This window comes from Sus scrofa, chromosome 2 (genome assembly GCF_054392235.1).
Source record: "Sus scrofa isolate SSC_HxYL_T2T_F1_AM1 chromosome 2, Sscrofa_HxYL_maternal_Yorkshire_Landrace_v2.0, whole genome shotgun sequence".
NCBI classification, from domain to species: domain Eukaryota; kingdom Metazoa; phylum Chordata; class Mammalia; order Artiodactyla; family Suidae; genus Sus; species Sus scrofa.
The window spans coordinates 66948747-66966298 of record NC_139384.1 but is presented as its reverse complement, the minus strand read 5'-3'; the positions used below and the strand labels follow the sequence as shown (position 1 = coordinate 66966298).

The following is a 17552-nucleotide window of genomic DNA, read 5'->3' as shown; positions in this document are numbered from 1 at the left end:
ATAAAATCTCAGCTACAAGCCCTGCAGGATGAGTTCTCCTGCTGCCCTCCTTGGGTTTGGATCTAGTATAACTTTTTTTTTGGTCTTTTTTTAGGGCTGTACCCACAGCACATGGAGGTGCCCAGGCTAGGGGTTGAATCGGAGCTGTAGCTATTGGCCTATGCCACAGCCACAGCAATGCCAGATCCTTAACCCATTGAGCAAGGCCAGGGATCAAACCTGTGTCCTCATGGATACTAGTTGGATTCGTTAGCCACTGAGCCATAATGGGAACTCCTGGATCTGGTATAACTTACCTCACAAAGATATGACATACAAATGGCTTTCTCTGCATTTTCTCTACCTAAAGTATGTCACAACGTGTTTATTTTTGAGGAACAACTTTATTGGAGTTTCACCTTACCTTGCCACAACTATCTGGCTCTTTGTGGCCAAGGGAGTGAGCCCTGAACAAAGCACTCATAACATTTTACAACAGACAATACACACATGTAGTGCATGAAATCTTTACAGTAACAATCAAAAACAATCAAACATTTAGACAGGATTGTTAAGAAGCATGAATTTCCTCCTATCCCTTGATTACTGGTGGCAACTTTTTAGCTCCTGTAATAAAATGTCCTCCTTTTCAGCATTCCTATTCATAGGAATCCCTAAATCAATTCTTTTCATGTAAGGTGCTAATTCATGTTGAAGATGTGTTCCATTAGTTACTGAATGTGCTGAATTTCTCTCCATGGTAGAACCCTTCATTGTGTAGCATAGTGTGTGAGGTTTTCACTTACCACACATTCATCATTCACTGAGGGGGTTCATCTGGGAAATTTTTTTAAGTTTCAACCATTCAACTAGTATAACACAACATTAGAACAGTACAGTAAACTTGCATTTATTTATGAGTGACTCTCTCCTATCTCCTGTTAGATTTATAAGCTACACTTTTTACATTTCCTAAAATGAAATTCAAATTTTGTTTCAGAAGTTGTCATCACTCCCCCAAATCATTCCATTATATCAAGGTTATACTTCATAATCACTACTATATAAATTCATATTCCCTGAAGCCTCTCTCTCCCTGAATTTGCCTATTAGAAGTCCTTCTTGAATCTTTTCCACTGACTAATGGATACTTGGGATTCAAAGCTATACCTGAATCTCCTACATTTCTATTCACGGAATTTACCCAAATATAAACTTTCTGATTGTGACTATTTGACTTCTAGTAGAAGTCTTTTCATTTATGTGTTTTCTGTCCAGAAATGTCTGGGGTTTTTTTTTTTTTTCATACTTCATCACTTTGATATGTTTTATCCACAGTATGAATTATTTTATATTCCAACTACTTTGACACTAGGACCTTCCTTCCTAGGTGTGACTGAACAGAAATAAAAATTACTCTTTTCATTTATACTATGTAAATTATAAGCCATGAACATAGACCTCAGATTACTCTTAAAAGGTTTTTCTTTTTTTTTTTTTTTCACTTGATACTTGGTAAGCTCTGCCTCCTACAGGGATTTGCTCATCTTGGTCCCATCTAGAACATTCCCAACCTCATGAGTTCTTTTTTGTAATGTGCCACTATGACTTCCCAGACTTGTCACATTTAAAGATTCCTCTCCAGTATGGGTTCTTTTATGCTTGGTGAGATTTGATCTGATATTGAAAGCCTTCCCACACTCATTACATCGGTATGGCTTCTTTCCAGTGTGGATCCTTTTGTGTTGGTCAAGGACTGATCTGTAATTAAAGGATTTCCCACACTCACAATTATAGGGCTGCTGCCCACTGTGGATACTTTTATGGTTGATAAGACTTGAGTGTGAGATGTATGCCTTCTCACATTGATCACATCCATAGGGTTTCTCACCTGTGTGGATCCTTTTATGCACTGTGAGGCCCGAGCTGTTCCTGAATGCCTTCCCACACCAATCACACACATAGGGTTTTTCCCCTGTATGGATCCTCTTATGTTGAGAGAGGAGTGAGCTGTAACTGAAAGATTTCCCACACTCGACACATTTGAAGGGTTTCTCCCCAAGATGGACTCTTTTATGGCTTATAAGAGTTCTACTTGAGAAAAAAGCTTTTCCACATTCATCACATGTGTAAGGTGTCTTTCCAGGGTGGGTACTTTTATGGTTAATAAGGCTCGAGTGTGAGATATAGGCTTTTCCACACACATCACATTCATAGGGCTTCTCGCCAGTATGGATTCTTTTATGCACTTTAAGGCTTGAGTTGTTTCTGAAAACCTTCTCACACCTGTCACATTCATAGGGCTTCTCTCTAGTGTGGACCCTTCTGTGTTGAGAAAGGAGTGAGGTGTAATTAAAAGATTTCTCACACACATCGCATTTATAGGGCTTCTCCCCAAGATGAATTTTTTTGTGATTTATAAGTGTTCGGTATGTGACGAAGGCTTTTTCACATTCATCACACTTATAGGGCTTTTCCCCAGGGTGTACACTTTTATGGTTTATAAGGCTTGAGAGTGAGATGTAGGCTTTCCCACATTCTTCACATTTGTAAGGTCTCTCCCCAGTGTGGATTCGTTTATGTACTTTAAGGCCTGAATTATTTCTGAAGGCTTTTCCACACTCATCACACCCAAAGGGTTTCTCCCTTGTATGAATCCTTTTATGTTGTTCAAGGGCAGAGCTGTAATTAAAGGATTTCTCACAATAGCTACATTTATAGGGCTTCTCTCCAAGATGGATTCCTTTGTGGTTTTTAAGGCTAGAGCGTGAGATATAGGCTTTTCCGCACACATCACACTTATATGGTTTTTCCCCAGTATGGAGCCTCCTGTGGACTTTGAGTCCTGAATTGTTTCTGAAAGTTTTTCCACACACATCACACACATAAGGTCTCTCTCCAGTGTGAATCGTTTTATGCTGAAGAAGAAGTGAGTTATAACTGAAGGATTTTCCACACTCCTTACATTCATGGGCTTTCTTCCCAGGATGAATGCTTTTATGGACTGCAAGGCCTGAGCTATAGCTGAATGCTTTGCCGCAGACATCACATTTGTAAGGTTTCTCTCCTGTGTGGATCCTTTTATGCACTATTAGGCCTGAGCTGTTCCTGAAGGCCTTTCCACATTCATCACATTCATAAGGTTTCTCTCCAGTGTGGATAACTTTATGCTGAATGAGGAGAGAACTATAATTAAACGATTTCTCACACTCATCACATTTATAAGGTTTATCTCCAAAGTGGATGCTTTTATGGTTTAGAAGTGTTCTGCAAGTAATGAAGGCCTTCCCACACTCATCACATTCATAGGGTTTCTCCCCTGTGTGAATCCTTTTGTGGACTCTGAGGCCAGAGCTATTACTGAAGGTTTTCCCACAGATGTCACATTCATAGGGCTTCTCACCTGTGTGGATCCTTTTGTGGACTCTGAGGCCAGAGCTGTTCCTGAAGGCCTTCCCACACTCACCACATTCATAGGGCTTCTCCCCAGTGTGGATCCTCTTATGCTGGTCCAAAACAGAGCTATAATTGAAGGATTTTCCACACTCATCACACTTACAGTTCTTTTCCCCAGAATGGGTGCTTTTGTGGTTGATAAGGCTGGAGTAGGACATGTAGGCTTTCCCACACTCCTCACACTTGTACGGCTTCTCCCCAGTATGGATTCGCTTGTGGACTCGAAGGCTTGAGCTGCTCCGGAAAGTCCCTCCACAGTCATCACACTCATAGCGTTTTTCACCGGTGTGCATAATTTTATGTTGAACAAGTCGGGAATTATATTTAAAGGATTTCCCACACTCATCACAGTTATGTGACTTCTTAACAGCAGTTGTTTTCTGCTGTAAACTGGGGTGAGAGTTTCCATTAATGTTCTCCACACATGTGCCTTGTTCACTGCTTTTCTGTTCTATAGGGACAGTCTGGTGTGTAACATGTTTTGAGCTCAGACATAAGCTTTTTTCAGATGCCTCATCTTCATGTTCTATTTTTATATTTGCTGTATTCTTGGTTTTGCCAATCTTTTCCCTGGTGCCACTTTTGTCTTCCTTCATTCGTTTTCCCTCAGGCTTTTCCACCTGATTCTCTATTTTGCTATCCCAATCATAAGTTTCACCAACCTTAGATTCCTGCATATGATTCTTGTGAAGACCTTCCACTTTTGGCCACAAAGATTCTGCATTTCCAATTTCATAATTTTCAGTTGAGTCCTCATCCTCAGTGCCCCTCGTCTTCAAATGTGACACTAAACCAAGAAAATGAAAATGATACTTGTTCACTTGGTTTAGAAGAAACCAAAGGAATTACATCCACATTCACTCAACAAATGTTTATTGACTACATGTTGTGTGACAGGTACCATTTTTAACTGCTAGTGATAGAATAATGGACATGTCAAAATTTCTGCCCCATGGAACTAATGTCAAAATGCTAGAGCCTTGGATTATCAATGGAACGAACAGCTTTTATTCTTGCCTAACAGCTCAGCACAAGGGCAAGTTGCAATGGGTTAAAATGATATACAGAACCAAGAGCAACACTGATCAGTTTTTGGGAAATGCCACCTAGTTTTGGAAAAACCATGGGTAGAAGGACTCTCTGAAGAGTAGGAGACAGAAATATTAATAAGTAAGACAAAAGCTAAGAAGACACATTCAGCAGAAGGCTGGCAAAACTAAAGGAGAAATCAGTATATGGGTGGAGGTACTAGGGAGCTGGTTATGAAATCATGAGGACAGTCATGTCAGAGATGAGGAAGAAAACAAGCTGCAGCTTCCTATTGTTGGTGTGGCCTCCTGGATTTCCCCTCCAAGGAAACACTGACCCTGGGGAGTGGTTTAGTCAGGGAGGAACTCTACACTGAAGAACAGACTCTGGCATGCCAGGCAAAGAGGCTTTCACTCCTACTTTATGAAGAAGCTAACTGCAGTCAGAGCATATCAAAGATCAGAAGCTAAAGCACAAACCATCAACTAAAGGAACTAATACTACCTAGGTTCAAATACATAGCTGTAGGATCTCAAGAAAGTCATTTAACTTCTTTAATGCCAGTTTCCTGATCTGTAAAATGATGGCAATAGAAATGATGTGAGCATTTAATAAATATATAAAGCACAGAGAACAATTGGGGTCACTTTGTTAGTTCTATATACTATATCACCAAGTTCATTATTTAATCAAGGTCAGGTTACTGGATCATGGTTGTAACCTTAAGATAAAACACAGGACTCAGGAAAGGTAAACTCTTCTCAAAGTAGATTTTAGGGCAAAAGCAGTGACTCTTTGTTCCCTTGAAGGCACTCTACACACACATGGCATTCTATCAGCACCCACCTACTAAAAGACTGACTCCTGAGAATAAAATAATCAGTTTTAAGCGAGTTGTTCTCAAACTTAGACAATGAGACATGTGTAGATAGACTTAGTTAAAATTCAGACTTCCCCTCTTACCCTTTGTATCAGACTCTCTTGGTCAGTACTCCATAATTTTACTTAGAAACTATATATGAGCATGTGATGAGGAAGCAGGGGCAATAAAAGAAAAGATATATACTCTGGAGGAACATGTAAAAGAATCACACTCATGATCCAATCTATACTATGGGATTAGAATGATGAACTCTGAATTAAAAAGTACACAACAGGAGGAACTAGGAACTCAGATAATTACCAGGAAGGTAAAATAAAGAATCACTCAATAGACCTATTAAACCAAAGGTGACTCATCTGAGAAAGCTTCACAAAATGGCTATGAAGTAATATTAGCTAAGAGATCATTAGAAGTCACTGAGGAATGGTGGTACAGAGTAGTTCCTTGCTCCCTTTATTACCTTGGGTAGAACAGTCCAAGTAACTAAAAATGTGAGGGCTATTAGGTTAGCAGTGGAATTCTGGACCATTAACAGCAACACACCTTTTATCTGTGCTCTGAATCCTGCTCCCATCACATCAGGCTCCATCCCTTCTCTTTGGCCTTGGCCCCTGCACTTCTACTCGCACTCAGCCCTCTGAAGAGAAAGACATTCAAGTTTCTATAGCCATAAAACCAAATCCCCTAAGTTTGCCAGGGAAACACAAAATTTGCCAGGGCAGGGGGATAAAAAGAAAAGGTACAAGGGAGGTGGACTAGCCATACTAGATATTAAATACACCCAAAAGCTGCTATAACTAAAACAGCATGGTATTGGTGTATAAATAAATGGAACAGAATAAAAATTCAGAAATAGTCCCAATTACATATAGAAATTAATACATGATAAAGATGGTATATCAAATTACTGAGGCAAAAATACTCTTTTTGATAATGTTGGAACAACTATAAAGCCATTTCAAAACAGATAAAATTAAATCCATTCTTTACACCACACACAGGAAAAAAACTCCAAATGTAGCAGAGGTCTAAATAGTAAAAAGTGACACTAGGAGTTCCTGGTGGCACAGCAGGTTAAGGGTCTAGTGTTGTCACTGCTGTGGCTTGAGCTACTGCTGTGGCACAGGTTTAACTCCTGGCCTGCAACTTTTGTGTGCTGCAGGCGCAGCCCCCCAAAAAGTGACACTATATAAATACTGGAAGAAAACATGGGTGGATGCCTCTATATCTAAAGCTTCTATGACCCAGATGTGCTAAAAGAAAAGATTGATAAGTTTGACCATATAGAAATAAAAATAAAATCCATGGCAAAAATACCATAAACAAAATCAAGAAATAAATGACAAAGTGGAAGAAAATATTTGGCACCATACATCATATACAAGAGCTAATATCTTTAATACACAAAGAATTTTTAAAAGTTGAAGAAAAAGACTAAAAAAAGCCTATAGAAAAATGGGCAAAAGACATGAACAGACAAGTCACAAAAAGAAATACTAAAATGGCCCTTATATATGTTTTCAATTCACTCATAATAAGAAATTCAAATAATACTAAGATCTCCATTGTCATGTGGCAGATTGGCAAATATTTAAAAGGTTGATGGAGTTCCTGCTGTGGGGCAGTGGGTTAAGAATCCCACTACAATGGCTCAGGTCACCAGGGAGGAGCAGGTTTAATCCCCAGTTCAGCTCAGTGAGTTGAAAGATCCAGCGTTGCTGCAGCTATGGCTTGGATTTACTCCGTGACCTGGGAACTTCCACATGCCACAGGTGCAGCCATAAAATTAAAAAAAAAAAATTTTTTTTTTGGTTGATAATTTCCTTTACTTTGCCAAAGCTTTTTTTTTTAAATTTTTTATTACCCAATACATTATTATTATTTTTTTTTTGACTGTACAGCCTGGTGACCCAGTTACACATACATGTATAGATTCTTTTTTCTTACATTATCATGCTCTATCATAAGTGACCATAGTTCCCAGTGCTACACAGCAGGATCAAAATACATTTTTTTTTTTTTAAAGGGTGACAATATATTCTGTGGGTGAGGTTAAAGGGAACATTACTGGGAATGCAAACTGGCATAGTTCCTGTTGAAGGAAATTTGCCAATATCTACTCAACTATAAGAAATTCAAATATGTAGGTATTGTACTCCAATCCAGAAATCCCATCTAGGAATTTATATTGAAGATACACTTCCAATAATACAAAAGTATATATGCACAAAGTTATTCCCTGTAGCATTATTTTTAATTAAAAAAATCTAAAAAAACCCTACATGTTCAAGCACAGAACAGTGGCTAAATAAACTATGGCACTTATACACAATAGAGTACTAAAAAAGAATGAGGAACATTTCTATAAATTGATACAGAAAAGAGCATATGTTACATTTTATGTAAGGAAACTAAAAAGCAAGCACATTAACTGCTTATCTTTTCAGTAGTGAGAGAATCTAGAAAACAGTGAAGTCTATTGTCTATGAGGGGTAGGGCAGGGGAATAGAACAGAAGGGAGAGGGGAGAAAGACACCCTGAGTAGAACTTTTTGTATAGTTTTTACTTATAGAAGCATGATAATGTTCTAAGATTCAAAAAGAATAAAATTAAAACAGTAAGAATGGGGAAAGCTACTAAGCCTGAAAGTGAATGGAAACCAATCAACTCACTTGTATTTCATGTGAATACCAATACCACAAGAAGAAATAAAGAACTAACCCATGTTACTTGGGTATATAACATGTGACTATATACTATATACTCTCAGTCTTGGGAAGCTTGGAGGGAGCAGTGTGGAAAAGCCACACACAACTCTTTTTAGCAGGCTTGTTTTCTGTAGTGGAATGGGCAAAGCAACTCAGGAACAATTTTATATCTATTATGAGACTGAGTAATTGTGTTGATTAGTTGGGCTCTCCTGGAGAAGATCATAAAAATATGAAATAGGGGAAGACACGAAAGAACCCTGTGGAGATGACTGGGTGTGAACTCATGATTTCCAAATTATATATAAATGTGCACATTATACACATGTATATTCACATGTATTGTATACTTGTGTGCATAGGTGTGTTAATGTACATATACTCCCTAGCTCTGTCTGAAAAGCTAAGAAACAAAAATACCTGAGTTAATGAGCACATTATTTAGCACCTTGTTCTAGGTCTCTACTACCATTACCTACTAAAAGGAACCAGGATGATTCCAGGCTGGAGGCAGAATAGGTACAAGATGAGATGAGACATCTTGTTATGCCAGCAAATAAGGAGATGCTAAAAACAAACAAATGATGTGGGCATGTCATAAGACACAAGAGCCAACTTCAATGCCCAATTTAGGTGCCATAGTAATTATGAAAAGAATTATAAACCATTGAAAATAGGATTTCATGAGTCTATACAGGTACAAACAGGGGTGAAAGGGAAGGCCTCTTACTTAAAGCATAATGCCAGGGCAGGCTGGTAAATGTGGAGGGAGTGGTAGAGTTGGAAGAAAAAAATCAGCATTCTACAACTATTAGAATAAAGCCAGGATCAGGAGAGATTTATCAATGGATTCTAAACCTGGGGGAAATTCTGACAAGGAACAGTGTATATGCATGGTCTTAAAATATTCTCCCATAGACCACATGAGAAAAAAATACTAATTACACAGTGGGGACATTAGATAATGCCTTGGCCTGGTGTCTTAAATACCACCAAGAAGGGGGCAGATAAACACCATGTGTTTCCAGAAGTGATACCCTGAGAAGGACACATCACTTATGAGAATGCATTACTTGAACTGAAACACAAGGAAACATTAGATAAATCTAAAACAAAGAACATTCTACTAAAAGGTATTTGTATTCTTTAAAAGTATCATTTTCATGAAAGACAAAGAAAGGCTACACAAATGTTCTATATAAAAGAAGGTAATGCGATTTGACCACTAAATTCAATACCTGACCTCAACTGGATCTGTACTGGAGGGAAAAGCTGTTATAAAAAAGATCTGTGTCCAAATCTAACAGTTTGCATCTACCAACCCCAAACTCCCCATCCATTCCACCCCCTAGATCACTCTCTTAAATTACAGAGCTGCATATCCACCTGTCTTCCCTTTTGCCTAAATCATAAGTGGGCCCTTCTCTTTCCCTAACCATTCCACATCAAAAAGACTGCTTAAGACCAGCTAACTCCACCACCTACAGTTCTCAAATCCCCACCCCCAACTCCATCTCCACTGCTAAGGCTTTAGTTTAAGCCCTCCTGAATTCCTTCCTGAACTTCTGCCAGTCTCCCTACCTTCATTCTTATCCCTGTCCAATTCTTCTTCCAACAGCTGTTGAGTTTTGTAAAATGGATATCTGGGAACTACCCAATGGTTGTTTCCAGGCCACCTAGTGTGGTGCTTGAAGTCTTCAGCATCTGGCCAGCTGGAGTGACTTGCTGGACACCAGGGGCTGTGCTACTTCCCCCCTTGCTGATACCATATTTACTCATCCTTGGCTCAGATGGACCCTTTCCCCTCTCTCTGACAGAACCCTTCATTTCCTCGGGGATTCCTTGTTCAATTGGCTGCTGAGTGGCTTGGTCTGCATGAAATCACAAATACTTCAGTTTACCACTCTGACCTAGGCAGCCTCTAGGAGTCTCCCTGTTCGAGGCCTGCTTAACCTCCTCTATTTGTGTGAAAGCAGAGCTTCCCATCACCTGATGTAGCTCACCCAAACCTCTTAATAACTGAAAACAAAACAGAGCAATATAAATGTGCATCTTCATTGAAAAGAAATGATTTTCAATGAAATTCATATTAAAGTTCAGTCAAAAACACAAAGGAGTTCCCTGTGGCACAGCAGGTTAAGGATCTGGTGTTGTTATTGCAGCGGCCTGGGTCGCTGCTGTAGTGTGGATTCAATCCCTGGCCTGGGAACTTCCACATATGGCCAAAAACCAAACAAATAAACACTAAAAAAAACCCACACAGGCAGAAAAACACTAAAACATAATGATGGTACTTGGATAGGAAGAGTTTGTAGGTCAGGAGAGGAGCCTTCATAAAGAGGATTAGTGATCTTATAAAAGAACCCCACAGAGCTCCCTTGGTGCCTTGATTTTGGACTTCCCAGCCTCCAGAACTTTGAAAAATAAATTTCTGTTTATAAGCCACTTTGTCTGTGGTATTTTCTTATAGCAGCTCACTCAGAATAAGATAGTTGTTAAATTGTAAAGACAATCAAGAGAATAACAAATTAAGTTATCCTTACAAACAATACTGAGGATGCATTCCTGTACCTCAGTTATCTCTAAGGTTGGGTGTAGCCCAGGGAACTTATGATCCACACCCTGCTTTCCTCTCCAGCCACTAGGCTAATCCTAGGGATGCAAAAAAGAATCAGACAAGTCCCTGTCAATAAGGACTTGCAAAGAGGAGAGTCTGGCAGGAAAATAACTACTATATGATAAAAATAGCAGACAGAAGGCATGGATGAGGGAAGGGGAGAGCCTCTTCATCAATGAACTGGAAAGAGCTTCAGGACAAGCAAGGTAGTTGCAGCAGAGGGAAGAGCAGTTGCAAAAGGGCTGGTGTTCACCACCCTCTGGACATCTAGAACAGAAGATAGCAGGCACAACTGGATAGGTGGGCAAAAATAAGGGCTACATCTGCCATCATACTGATTCCAGACTTGATCCAGAGGAGTTTTAGCCAAAGAGTACCAAACTCAGATATGCATTTCAGAAGATGACTTATTCTATCAAAACAGGGGTTAGTAAAGGGCCAGATAGGAAAAATTTTAGGTTTTGTGGGCCACATACAATTCTACTCTTTGTTTTTCTTTTGGGTTTGCTTCTTTAACATCCCTTAAGCAAAGTAAAAACCATTCTCAAGCTTGCGGGTCATACAAAAAGAGACCATGGACAGCGTAGTCTGCCAGTCCCTGTTAGATAATATCAAGGAATCAGAATTAATTTAGGATGGTGTGAGATAAAGGTATTGTGGCTGTTAGAAGTGTCTCTTTTCTTTAGACTAAAGTATGCTAAGGTGAAATGGCATGATGTCTGGAAAATACTTCAACAAAGAAAATGAAAGGGGGGAGTTCCCTGGTGGCTCAGTGGGTTAAGGGTCAGGTTGCTGCTGTGGGGTCAGTTCATCCCTTTCCCCAGAACTTCTGAATGCTGCAGGCATGGGGGAAAAAAATGTAAAAGGGAAAAGTGAAGCAGAATCCTAATAATTGTTGAATCTGAGTGATGGATGTATAGAATTCACTGTACTATTTTACTCTCCTATCGTTTTTTATAATATAAAATTAAGCAGTAAAGACTACTCATACTGGTTGCAGTGGAAAAATGGACTGAGGGGAGACAGAACTGAATCTTGGAGTCTGGGAGGAGGTTATTATAATTCAATAAAGACTGATGTGGTGGCTAGCACATCTGCCTCTATGACACAAGAAAAGAATCACTCAAAAGCACAACTCCTGCATAGAGAGAGGGTCAGAGAGGTTTAATTTCTTAAATGTTCTCAAAGCTGATGGGGAACTTCTCTCTCACCAGTTCTCAACAGAGAGCATGATCCAATAGCCTGGTTCCATCAGTTAAGTTTCAGCCACAGGAAGCTGTCCAGTCCTTCCACATGACCCACAAACTCTGGGCAGTTATGTGCCTGTTGTTCATGTTCTGTCCCCAAAGCCTCCTAGAAAAGTTCATGTAAATATTAAGAACCTGCCCTTAATTCTTACTATCCTTGCCCAGGAGAGTCAGGGGCCATTTCTCCAGAGACTCGACAACTCACAAGAGAGGAACTGTGGCTCACTCTGGCTAAAAATTCCTGCCTTCACAATAGACTTCAACAAGCAACAGATGCAACAGGCCTGCAGCTACTTTGGATTTCCAGAGTGTCAATCATATTCTACAAGTCAACCTACCATTTAGATTCTGTGTCTTAAGTTCTTGAATATTATACTGGACTAGGAGGTGACCAAAGAAAGAAAAAGAGAAAACAGGGATGTGAGCACAAAATGCTTACCTACTCAGAAGAAAGAAGTGGGAGAATGGGAGAAATGAAAGATGAGACTAAGGAGTGAGACACATGATACGCAGATGGGAAAAGGGTACATTTGTGCTTTAGTTATTACTGCATTTAATTTATGAGTACCAGAATTATAAATGGTTAACATAAGTTGGGTTCTACTGCTTCATCCTTATGATTTAAAATGATTTTTTTCCTTAAAGTAAAAAACGAAATAAAATCTTATCACACCTGGTAGTGAGGATATTTCTAATCATCCTAAGAAAGAAGGTAAGCAAAAGGGATTCTGAAAGATAAGCTGAGAGATTTTGTGAAGCTAAAGGGACAAAGACTGGCTTGAAGAGAATAACTAATAGAATTATTTTATTTGGCCACTGTAAGGCTAAGTGTCATAAACACAAGTTCCAGGAGAGAAAAGCTACCTGATTTAATTTGTTCATCACTCTACGTGTGTTATTATAATAGCGATTAGGCATATTTAACAATCTACCAATAACTGAGTTAACGTAAAACAAAAATTTATGATTCTTAATCCCCTCTTTATAATCCTTGCTCAGTTATGCCCCAGTACAATGCCATTGAGTGCACTACTGTTTGAAGTAACACAAAATTGGAAACAACCCAAATAGCCCGAATAGATCCAAAAAATTATGGAACATGCAAAACATCCAAACAATGACCAACTGGGCAATCCAATATCATTTGGCAGGGGGGGGGGGGTGTCTTTGTGTTCGGATGATCTCTAAGACAGATTAAGCAAAAGCAGCAAGGGGCAGAACTCTGAACAGTATCCTACCACCTGTGTGAAAAAATGGGGAACTAACTGCATTCATATTTGCCAGGGTTTGCATAAAGAAACTCGGGAAGATATACTGAAACTAACAAATGCGGCTGGTTATCTAAGGGAGTTGGGCCTAGCAAGATGGCTAGGCAGAAAGAAACCTTTTCACTGATACATTTTCATATTCTTAATACCTGAACCATTAAGAATACAATACATATTCAAAAATTTATTAAAAAGAAAACTCTCGTGCTTTCAAAAAGAAATACTCCTGGTGGCCACCCTGTCCAAACGTCTCAGGGCAGCACACCTAGCCCCAGCATTCCTCATTCTTCTTTCTCAACCCAACGCCTGGTTTCCCTCAGGCTGTCCTCAGGTCGAGAAGGCTCCTCGACCTTCTACTTCCTACCTAGTCAATTCCTTCCCATCTTGTGGACCCTGCGACAGGCAGTCTCCCCGCGGGATCCTGTATAACAGGTGAGCTTTCCCTGGGGCGAATACCAGGAGTGGCTACCAGCAGCTCCACCCACACCTGCAGGAGGAGTCTCTCAACACCATTCCCCCATCAAGAAAAAAAAAGGGGGGCGGGGTCCAATCGGATCACCCCCTGGGATCCCTCCAACACCCGTATTTACTCTCAAATCTCAGGGCAAAACTTAACTGCCGCGTAGGCACAACCAGAGGCTAATTTTCAGGGTTCCCCTCCCGCCAGAGACAGCAGTGAAGAACTGAGAAACACCGGTGCGAGGCCCCGGCCCTTCTCCACACACCAGGCAGCCCCAACCCGGGCCTGGCCCGCTCCAACAGTCGGAGGTGGAGCTCACAAGGACCGAAATACGTTCCAGGGCTGCGCCCTACACCCGTCCGCAGGCCCGAAGTCTACCCTCCGCTCCACTCCCTCGGAACGCGCTTCCTGAGGTGTGTGTGGGGAGCGGGCACGCTTCCTCCCGGATCCCGCCCGAGACCCCGGGTAGTCAGGACCCGGCCACGAAGGGAAGGGCGTGGCAGGCTAGGGCCAGGGGCGGGAGCGCGGGCAGCCGCGGACTCACGTACTGGCTGTGGCGGCGCCGCGGGAGCCCGGCCGCCGGCGGGACAAAAGCACAGACGGCCCTACCGGAAAAACCCACACCGGCTCCGGGGAACTTCCGGGTCCTCTCTGGGAAGCTGGAGGACTGACTCTATGGTCGCTTCCCCCCTTCGGGCATGTGACCGTGGTGGGCTGCGAGGGCGTGGACGCCGGGGGAGGGTTTTTCTTTTAGTATTTACCCAGCTCTTCTAGTGGCACTTACTGGGCTGGAACCGGAGAAATTACCGCGAAGATGACAGTTTTTGATGACTTTATGTGCCGGGGGGGGGGGGGGGGGGACAGAGAGTAAAGCAAATAAGTGGGTCGGTAAAATAAACACCTAAAGGCCTTTGTTCTTGAAAACACATTTCGTTACAGAAAGAGGCCCCAGGGCCACCCCAGGAGGGAGGAGTGATGGTGGAGGAGAGCGTGCGCGGACCTGGGTACACCGCCAGTCTTCCAGCGGTGGGCGTTTCGGACGCAGGCTTCCGGCCCTTATGCTAGCCCTGGGGAGGCGCTCCCGGCCAGGCTGTCTCCTGACCAGACCTGACCCCTAACCTGCAGCGGCGTCAGCGGATTGGAACCTCTGTGTCGGGTTCTGAAACCCGGCCTTGAAAGCTTTTTAAAGTAATAGTTTTTTTTTTTTTTTTCAGTCTTTTAATAACTTGGAAAAGACATTTGGAGGGCACATTGTGAATACTGACATTAAAAAACAAACAAAAAACCAACTGCTTCTCATTCTTTAATAAGAGTATTTAAAGTATGGTAGTTCCTGAGCGCCTCAGCTGTTAACGAACCTGACAAGTATCCATGAAGACACGGGTTCCATCCCTGCCCTCCCTCAGTGGGTTAAGGATCTGGCTTTGCCGTGAGCAGTGGTTTAGGTTGCAGACCGGGCTCAGATTCTTCATGGCTGTGGTGTACGCTGGCAGCTACAGCTCCAATTCTACTCCTAGCCTGGGAACTTTCGTATGTCGCGAGTCCAGCCCTAAAAGGACCAAAAAAAAAAAAAAAAAAAGTATCCAAAGTACTTTAAATTCGTGGCTATTTGATACTATCATCCACTTTGTGATGAATTTTACATCTTTATGGGTTTTCTCCTTAAACATTTTTATGTCCCTCACGTGTTTTTTATTCAAATCAAAAATATTTTCATTCTGCATACATCACTCAATTTTATCATAATGTAAAATAGTTTTATGCTTTGTTTATTGTTCACCACAGTATGCATTTCTGTAACAAAATTAGTATTTATGTTAAATATTTTCTGGATTATTAAGAAGTATATAAATTGCAGAATATTACTATTGATTCTTAGGCAAAAAGTGAAATGCTTGGACGCACAACTTTTTAAGATGGATTTTTTAACAGTTCAATATATGCAAATTACTTGGATGGATTTTATTTAACGCTGAAGTGAGCAGATGTTCAGCATCATTTCTATACCTATTTTTCATTTTTTATAGATGCAGGTAAGTAGAAGGAATAGAAAGGGTTTTCTTGTAGCAATGGATGTTTGACCCATTTGGCTCCATGAGTACCCAATAATCCTTTGTCACAGAGAAGACCCAGGTAACTTCCAACCAGGACTTTCTCAGGCTGCCTGGATTTAGGTAAAAACACATGCATAATTTTGAGATACACCCTCCCAAAGTAATCTAGAATGTATGTAGAGCACTTGAAAAATGACTAGCTGGCTGAGCATCTGAATTTTTAATTAGTTAAATAGTCGCATGTGGCTAACAGCCACCTTATTAGATAGCACACCTCTAGAGGTTACTTTGAGCAGTCCTCACATGCCTCTAGAAGGATTCAGATAGAAGGTTGCTATATTGGGCCAGCCTGTTGCCCATGGCAGAGGAAAGACTGTTTTTTAGTTTGTTTATTTTTCCCTTTAGGCAGCAAAGTGGAAAATATTTATGTCCGGGCTGGGGTGGCTTTGCTCAGTGAAAGGTAGTATGGAGATGGGAGTGTGGGAGTGTGAGAGACCCACGTAATCTTAATTCAGGTGATTTTTATTTTAGATGATTCTTTTCCTCCACAAGATTTTTTGTACTCCAGGCACCTTTTGTTTAGACTTGTGTCTACACACACACACACACACACACACACAGAGGCACATGTGCTTCTTCTAGTATCTAATACCTGTCTTTTCTGGAAATCTACAAATCAGAGTAGTATGTAGACCTGCCCTGCCCAATATTGCAGCCAGTATTTACATATGGCTATTAAGCATGTGAAACACAGTCTGTGCTGTAAATGTAGAATCCACATTGGGTTTCTAAGACTTGGTAGAAAAAGAGAATGTAAGACATTATTAATTTTTATGTTGATTACATACTGAAATGATAACACTTTTGTTCTACTGGATTAAGCGAAATATGTTGCTTTTTGTTTGTTTGTTGTCTTTTCAGGGCTGCACCCCAGGCATATGGAGTTTCCCAGGCTAGGGGTTGAATCGGAGCTGCTCCTGCCGGCCTACACAACAGCCACAGCAGCTCTGGATTGCAGCCACCTCTGCGACCTACACCACAGCTCATGACAATGCCTCCTTAACCCACTGATCCAGGCCAGGGGTGGAACCTACGTCCTCATGGATCCTAGTCGGATTCATTAACCGCTGAGCTACAATGGGAACTCCAAAAATATATTGTTAAAATGAATTTCACCTGTTTCTTTTCACTTTAAATATGTCTAACCAGGGAGTTCCCGTCGTGGCGCAGTGGTTAACGAATCCGACTAGGAACCATGAGGTTGCGGGTTCGGTCCCTGCCCTTGCTCAGTGGGTTAACGATCCGGCGTTGCCGTGAGCTGTGGTGTAGGTTGCAGACGCGGCTCGGATCCTGCGTTGCTGTGGCTCTGGCGTAGGCCGGTGGCTACAGTTCTGATTGGACCCCTAGCCTGGGAACCTCCATATGCCGCGGGAGCGGCCCAAGAAATAGCAAAAAGACAAAATAAAAATAAAAATAAAAATAAAAAAAATAAATGTGTCTAACCAGAAAATCAAAAGTCACATACATGGCTGGCATTTCATTCTAGATTTTATTTTCTATATGTTGCTGCAGAAGGTCAAAAAGTGCCGCATGATGTTGTCCAGAGTTTGCCATTCTTTTTGTGTTCTTCTGCCCCCTTTGGAGTGGTTCAAGTGCAGATAAATGTTGAGCTATGCCCAAAGGGGCTTGTTTCCAACTCTACTCTTTGTCATTGAAATTGGTCACAAATTTTTTATATGAAAGTCTCTCTCCCACTATGGCATACTATCAATTCATTATGTAAAATATTAAAAAGAAAAATTAGGAAAACAATTCACTTTTATTCCTGTTACCTAGTGACAACCAGTTAAC

General features: G+C 41.1%; 1 protein-coding gene and 1 long non-coding RNA gene across 6 annotated transcripts in view; one reads left to right on the top strand and one right to left on the bottom strand.

The window, feature by feature from the left end:
- LOC102164181 (uncharacterized) overlaps window positions 1–17188 on the top strand; it is a 53052-nt gene extending 35864 nt beyond the window's left edge. The window contains exons 2-4 of one of the 2 annotated variants that reach the window (XR_014837399.1): window positions 13508–13619; window positions 13855–14060; window positions 14587–17188. This is a non-coding gene — a long non-coding RNA (uncharacterized LOC102164181). The remainder of the gene's footprint in view (window positions 1–13507; window positions 13620–13854; window positions 14061–14586) is intronic. The other variant, XR_002341589.2, reaches the window with a different exon arrangement.
- ZFP62 (ZFP62 zinc finger protein) lies at window positions 364–14266 on the bottom strand. 4 transcript variants are annotated; one of them, XM_013991854.3, is made up of 3 exons: window positions 14196–14266; window positions 5891–5984; window positions 364–4222 (listed from the first exon to the last, which is right to left on the bottom strand). In XM_013991854.3, the coding sequence occupies exons 2-3, from the start codon at window positions 5934–5936 to the stop codon at window positions 1509–1511; spliced, it is 2760 nt and encodes a 919-aa protein (XP_013847308.1). In that variant the 5' UTR covers window positions 5937–5984; window positions 14196–14266; the 3' UTR covers window positions 364–1508. The 4 variants fall into 4 exon arrangements, with proteins under 4 accessions (XP_013847308.1, XP_013847315.1, XP_005653028.2 ...); XM_013991861.3 differs by lacking the exon at window positions 5891–5984 and having other exon boundaries at window positions 14124–14266; XM_005652971.4 differs by lacking the exon at window positions 5891–5984 and having other exon boundaries at window positions 14192–14266.
- Window positions 17189–17552: the final 364 nt, after the last annotated feature.